Consider the following 7,601-nt stretch of genomic DNA (forward strand, 5'->3'; position numbering starts at 1 on the left):
ATTTCCGGAGCTCTCCACTACGGCGTGCCTCATAATCAGAAAGTGGTATTGGCACGTAGAACCCCATTATTTTTAATTCAGTGTAACACGCTAGCATGCCAAAGCTGTGGCCGAGATTTTGCAGTCAATTGGTTAAATGTCAAAGATTGGTTGCCTAGACCATTCTGCTACCCTAACAGCCTCAGTTATACGTTTTTATTGCCTCACAAGGAATCACTTTTTGCTTAAAGGTTTCAATCAGCAGAGCAGTGAGAAGAAACGGAAAACACTGAAACCTTGTGTGTTTCAGTGTCAGTGTTTCAGTGTTATAGCATTATGGGCCCGTTTCTTTTTAATATGTACGTGAATGACATAACACAGATAGACAGAGAAATAAAAATGGTCATATATGCTGATGACACCAGCTTATTCTTTTCAGCCTCGTCTGCCTCGAACGTGGTCATGAAAGCAAATACAGCACTTAGGCAGCTTGAGAAGTGGACAAAATATAACGCTCTAAAAATTAACACTTCCAAAACAAAGGCCATTATTTACCGTCCAAAGAACAAGGATGTTCATATTAACGATGATATCACTCTTAATAATTTTAAAATAGATATAGTAAATTCCTTTAAAGTATTAGGTGTACTTTTCAATGAGAAAATGACGTGGGTTAACCACACAAATTACGTAGCATCTAAACTGTCACGTGTCATCGGATCGATTTACACTCATAAGGACATCCTCCCTATAAAAGTGAAATTGCTCCTTCACAATTCCTTGTTCTGTTCGCATCTAAATTATTGTCATTTGGTCTGGGGGGAAACATCCTTCGCGAATCTACGAAAATTGCACGTTCAGCAGAAAAGAATGCTCAGAATAATATACAATGTAGCATATATGACCACCCATCTAAACCGCTCTTTATGAAAGACAACATAATGCCGATTCATGATCTGTACGCATACCGCCTAATCACTAAATACATTACAGAGGTCAAAAATAACGTCTCGTTCATTGCCCAACTGGCATCACTGCAGAAAGTAAATTTCGCGTACGCAACCAGAAACACCGATATTTGGCACATACATTAATTCAGAACAGGTTACGGACAACATATGCTCAGAAACACTCTTCCACATCTCTTAAACATCTGCCAACATTACAATTTAAATCTCCAACGCACCCGGTCAAAAGATTTGCGTCATTTTGTTTCACTTATAAGTGAAAGGGCGGCACTTTCTATTTGAAATGTACGACATCATATTATGCACATCGCTTTTTTTTGCAATTGTACATTTTTTTGTAAAAATTGTCATTTGTGATATTCCTTGTGTCTGTACTTATATGCTTGTACTGTTTGCCTTTTCTTTCTAAACATCATGTATTGTATCGGGGAGGCGAGAGCCCGTCAAGCTGGATATCTAGCTTTTTCTCTCCCCCTCCCACATCCTTGGGATGGAAAATAAAGGCATTATTATTATTATTATTATTATTATTATTATTATTATTATTATTATTGTAAATATTTTTGCTCACTTGTAAATAAACGATTTCATGACCAGATCTGTTGCTTCACTGTCTGCAATCATAGTAAATTCCTTATATGAGCGTCAAAATGACATGCTACAGGTCTGCAAGCGCAGACAAAAAGTGGTTTGTAAATACGTCCAGACTTTACCAGGTAATGTCTGCAGTTTACAGGTCTTACGGCACGCATAGGGTGATTGACTGCTGATCTCGAGGACGGCGGTCGCATTTTCAGGGAGGCGATATGCAAGGCGCCCGTGTGCCGTATGATGTCAGTGCGCGTTAAAGAACCCGAAGTGGTCGAAATTATTTCGAAGCCCCCACTAGCTCCTAACACCCAAAGCCAGCTCACGAAATGCGCACAGACAAAACGCGTTTGAATCTCGATACAGTGCGAACTGGGCCCGTAAAATCTCACAGGAGTAATGATTTGGGCTGACATAACATTGTTTTCATGATAAAGATTCATTCTTTGACGCTCGCAGAAAGCGCGGGATACCCAAAACGGGCTCATTTTCACTTCGGTGGTAGAGATGCTACCGACGCGAGGCTGGCGAGGCGCTCATTTCGGCTGCGTGCTTACCCCGCCTTGGTCAACAGCGCCGCCCCGCGGCATCGGTGCGCTGTGGGGTCACGTTTGCGCCGCCGGTATTCACACCTCCCCTTCTAGCCACCCTAGTGATGATCTCTGACCATCAAAAGAACTGCCATGCTAATCATAAGGCCGATATATACCGTTCATAAGCAGGCCAATCTTTTCAACAGCCCTGTCCTTGACCGGGTGAAGTGTACGTTGTGTCTACGACTTGCGCACATCTCCACCGGCAAGCACAACAGTGAAACGACTCACGAAAACGACAACAGCTCGGAGAACATAGCCAGCAAGAGGAACGCTCACTCTGACTCGTCACTCTCGCACGAGCAAGAGGTCTGCGACGCGACTGTCGACGCCCAGGTGCTGCAACTGCTTAAGGCGTTGCGACTCGCCGACGCCTTGGCGCTGACCGTGAAGTCGTTCGCCGACCACCGCAGGTTTCCGAGCTCCAAGACGGCGACGGCCCTGATTTCTGCGCTAGCCCGAGAGGGCAACGTGGTAGGTGTGCGCAAGACGCGCGAAGTCGTCGACGTCCTCTACCCGAGGGTCTCCGCCGAGGAGCTCCGCTTCGAGCACTACCACGCCGAAGCGCTGTCACGCGCTGGCCGCGCGGACGAGGCGATCCTCAAGTTCGAGAGGCTCTTCGTCTCGCACAAGAGTCACCGCGCCAAGATATGCTCTCTGCTCACGTTTCTGGCCGCCTACCTCGCGAAAAACGACATGGTCGAGGAGGTCGCGCTTCTGTCTCGGATGTGCGAGAGGCTGGCCGACCGGGGCTACTTCCATCCGCTGACCAACGTGTGGAAGGTGCTGTTTCTGAATGAGAAGCGACGCTATCACGTAACGGCCTCGGAACTGGTCGAAGCGGCTCGCCTACGGCCCGCGGCCAAGCCTTTCTTCGAGAAGAAAGTCAGTTCTGTCATCTCGTACGCCGTGGACAGGTGCGACGTGGACGTGGTGCAGAGGTTGTTGAACGTTGTCCTCTACCTGGGCATGCCGGAGTGCTGTGGTCTCGTGCTCAGCTTCCTGCTCGAGTTTTACTGTGAGTTGCCAGAGTTGTCCTACTACGTGATTTATACAAGAGTCTTGATTGAGCTAGTTTCCACAGAAGTGCGAGAAACTCCAACAGGAATTCTAGTTGTGTGTTATTGTGGTGGGAAGGGAATGAATGCAGTCTGTTATGCCAAAAGGGCACAAAAGTACGTTTAGGTGTTTTTGGAGCCTTGGTGGTTACTTGCGAGTGTAAAGGTATCACTTACATGACTCCGTTCCGTTTCACAGTAAAACGTGACGACTCGGTAAAAGTAACGTACGCGTTTCTAACGCATCTAGTGTCGACTTTGATTTCATCGGCGAAAGCATTCCGTTTGCTTATACCACGTGCGATGACCAGAAAAAGAATGGCTTGCACAGTTGAAACACTAGCGAGAGCCACCTTCGAGCAAAACACTGCCAAACATGGCTGGAAAACCAATTCGTTCCATGCTTTCTATGCTGCATGAAATAGCAACAAATATCCTTAAACGGTGTACTTAAGTGCCGTTTCAAGGAATGGCAGCAGCACATGATCTCTTATGTGGACATAAAATTTAAAAATTTTTTCAATGCTTACATTTACAAATGGAAAGTCTGAAAAGGCTTCAGTGCATGCAGTAAAGGCGATGAAATATTCCATGTTGCTTGTCAAACATTATGCAGCCCGTGTCTAACAGCTCAGAGCTCTCAAATGCATTGTAAAGTTTCAGTGTCAAAATTAAAACTTGTTATTCTTACCATGTCATCAGTAATGGCCCTTGGGCAATGGACTGGCTCGACGACTTTACACGTTGACTTGTGTATAGGCTGGCCGGTCGCCTTACCTTTACTCAATCACATTTTTGCAAGTGTCGAGGAATAATGTAAGGTTACCTGCTGTTTCTTCTTCCAGGTGATGCAGATGACCTCAAGAGTGCGCGGAAGACATTTGAACACTCGGAAGCTTATGGCATTGAACTGAACCCAGTAACCTTTTACCGTTACACATGTTTTTTGAGTTCTCGGGGAATTCAAATACCACATGACATGCTGCTCAAGAAGTACAAGATGGACCCCAGAAATACTAAAGATGCTGCAAGGCATAACGTCAAGTTTAAGTTTTAGCAACATTACATGCAAAGCATGCTTTCTGCTAGTTCTTGGAAGCGTGTGTAAGATTAAAACATGACACTGCAGGGTCATTAAACTTGATTTTGTTGACAAGAGTAGATGCTTGGGTTTGCCCATATTGCATTGTTAAAACCACAAGTGCAAGAACAATACACACACACAGATGCAGAGATGAACACCACAGTGCTCTACTTTCTCCAAACATTTGAAAAAAAAAAAAAGGCATTACATACATTATTCGTTCCAGCCATCACACGTGTGTGGGATTTAACAACGAACAAAATTTTAATCTTTTTTTTTTTCATTGGTAGATCTCATTCGCATATGTGCCAGCTGGAAGGATACAGTGTGTCCATGTGCCCCACAAAACTTGTGGCAAAATTTAATAATATGAAAGTGCCATGTAGCTGGACAGAACGAAGGTAATGTTTGCCGTTGCTTGGAGCAAATTACAATTTTTTTTATTTTGCCTAATTACGAAAGTAGTTATTCAATCAACTGCTCAAATATTATATTCATTTCAAAATTGTCAAAGATAAAGTTGCACGCCATGTTGAAAAATTCCCACTCCAGCTTTCTGTTGCTCAGTACGTGTCACTTTTTCATATTTCACTGGCTTTCTTTCAGGGTTGGAAAAAGACGTGTAGTACCACGTATTGAGCAACAAAAAGCTGGATCTGGAAGATTGCAGAATGGTCTACGATGTTCTCATTGACACTTTTGCTCTCAATATGATCTATGAGAAGTTGATTGATGAATAATAACTAATTATGTAATTAGGAAATATAGCTAGTCGGACTTGTTCCAAGTGACGGCAATAACATTATTTTGGTTCTGTCCAGCGACGTGGCATTTGCATATATTTTGGCACAAGTTATGTGGGACACATGATACATGTTGTGCCATTATTTCCAAATAAAGTTTTTTGGAAGTAGAGCACTGTGACATTCAGATCAGTCTTTGCACTCTTTGTTTTAGTAGTGATTTTGTCATTTTTAGAGCCAGGACATAGGTAGTGGTTTCTCTCATTAAGTTTCTCATTTCAGAAGTGTGAACAGGACATCATAATCATCATCCCATATTATGTTCACTGCAGGATGAAGGCCTCTCCCTGCGATCTCCAATTACTCCTGTCCTGCACCAACCGATTCCAACTAGCGCCCACGAATTTCATCGCCCCACCTAGTCTTCTACCGTACTCGACTGCGCTTCCCTTCTCTTGGTACCCATTCTGTAACCCTAATGGTTCAACGGTTATCTAACCTGCACATTACATGACCTGCCCAGCTCCATTTTTTCTCTTAATGTCGATTAGAATATTGGCTATACCCGTTTGCTCTCATTCTGTCTCTTAACATTATGCCTAGCATTCTTTGTTCCATCGCTCTTTGTGCGGTCCTTAACTTGTTCTCAAGCTTCTTTGTCAGTCTAATACCCGTGTCACACAGGTAACTGGGATCTCCTTCAAACTTCCTTCCCTTAAAGGACCGCAAGGGAGTTTCACCTCAAAGAAGTTAGCTCCGTGTCACACGGCCTATAAGCGAGCTTTTGAAAGCTGCCGCTGGGGGCCCATTAGGCGCTGCTCACCTCGTACGCAGTCATGAAAGAAACACGTTATATATTGCCAAAAAGTTTCCGCTTCGGTCCACGTCGTCCGTGGATTAGGCGGCCGGCTGCGCTCCTCTTGGGAAAGGCGTGAATCACTCGTTCCGCATGCGTGAGTCATGCGATCGCGTTGATCAAAACAACGAAAAATGGCGCAGTCAGGGCAAACGCAGCAGCCATTCCGAGAATGCCTGGTTCAAGAGTCTAATGTAGCTGCTCAACTCAAATATCTGTCTGTGCTCAAATACTATATTATATGCAATAAAAACAGTTATAATTGCTGGTAAAAGTGGAATTAATAAAAATGAAGGTGATTTCCTGACTCGAAATTGAAGCATGCTTGGAACAAGAGTACTCCCTTCAGTCTGCAAGGGAGATCTTCCATCTCCTTTCACTAGGAACTTCCTTAAACTTCCTTTGCTAAAGGACTGCCGTGTGACACAGCGCGCATCTCCCTCGAGATAAAGATGTCCTTGGTTGAAGGAGTTAAACGGACTTTAGCCGCGTCCGTGTGACAGAGGTATAAGTCTCTAACCCATAAGTCAGCACTGGTAAAATGCACCGATTGTACACCTTCCTTTTCAGTGATAACGGCAAGCTTCCTGTCAGGTCCTGACAATGTCTACCTTATGCGATCTAACCCATTTTTATTCTTCTATGAATTTCCTTTTCATGATCATGGTCCCCTGCGATTAATTGACCTAGATAAACATACCCTTTCAGAGACTCAAGAGGCTGGCTGGCGATCCTGAACTCTTGTTCCCTTTCCTGGCTGTTCATCATTATCTATATCTTCTAATAATCTTCGACCCGACTCTTGCACTCTCTCTGTTAAGGTCCTCAATCATTTGTTGTAACTCATCTCCAGTGTTGCTGAACAGAACAATGTCATCTGCAAACTGAAGGCTGCAGAGATATTTGCCGTCGATCCTTACTCTTAAGCCTTCCCAGTTCAATAGCTTGAATACTTCTTCCAAGCACACAGTGAATAGCATTGGAGAGATGATGTCTCCTTATCTGACCCCTTTCTTTATAGGTATCTTCCTACTTTTCTAGTGCAGAATTAAGGTAGCTGTGAAATCTCTGTAGATATTTTTCAAGGTATTTACGTAAGCGTTCTGTACTCCTTGATTACGTAATGCCTCTATGACTGCTGGTATCTCTAATGAATCTAAACAGGATGTTATCTCCAGTTTTTTCTTTTCTACGCTGTTACAGAGGCACACACGTGGAATCAATCAAGATTGTCTCTCCTGCTAGAAACCTGTTTGTTTTTTGCTATGAAAGGACTTAGTTGCACAGAAAGCAACTGAAGGACTCGCAATTCTTTAACAATTCAAATGGCCCTTGAGGAATGGGCTCGCTCGTGTAGCTGTGGAAACGATCTCAGAGTTAACGAGATGTGAGGTTCTCTGCGCCATAGGTGGTGGCCAAATGGCAACGCCAACGACGACTCCCTTGTAGTAATGGAAGCCAACCTGGAAAGGCCATGCTTTTGTGCACTGCTTGCATCGAAAGCAATTGCCGGAGCCAGAAACAAGTCACGGTCACCATGTCTTGATCACCACCTATCGTCAGCTTGAGGTCCACACAAACAGTGGGTGCCACAGGCCTGTGAAAAATTGCTGATACAGCAGTGCATGGAGGTAGCACCGAGTTACTTCGTTCCAGTGGGATTAAATGAGATTGGCCAGTCTGCACTTGCCTTTCGTGTTGAGATGCAATACTCTTCTTTAGCATCCTTTTA

General features: G+C 44.2%; 1 protein-coding gene across 1 annotated transcript; it reads left to right on the top strand.

Annotated features, from left to right (window-relative positions):
* The first annotated feature begins 2,183 nt into the window (after positions 1-2,183).
* Positions 2,184-4,347, top strand: LOC126539442 (uncharacterized). Its single transcript, XM_050186276.2, has 2 exons — positions 2,184-3,146; positions 4,032-4,347. The coding sequence occupies exons 1-2, from the start codon at positions 2,219-2,221 to the stop codon at positions 4,241-4,243; spliced, it is 1,140 nt and encodes a 379-aa protein (XP_050042233.1). The 5' UTR covers positions 2,184-2,218; the 3' UTR covers positions 4,244-4,347.
* The last annotated feature ends 3,254 nt before the right edge of the window (positions 4,348-7,601 follow it).

This window comes from Dermacentor andersoni, chromosome 11, assembly GCF_023375885.2.
Source record: "Dermacentor andersoni chromosome 11, qqDerAnde1_hic_scaffold, whole genome shotgun sequence".
In the NCBI taxonomy this organism is placed as follows: Eukaryota; Metazoa; Arthropoda; class Arachnida; order Ixodida; family Ixodidae; genus Dermacentor; species Dermacentor andersoni.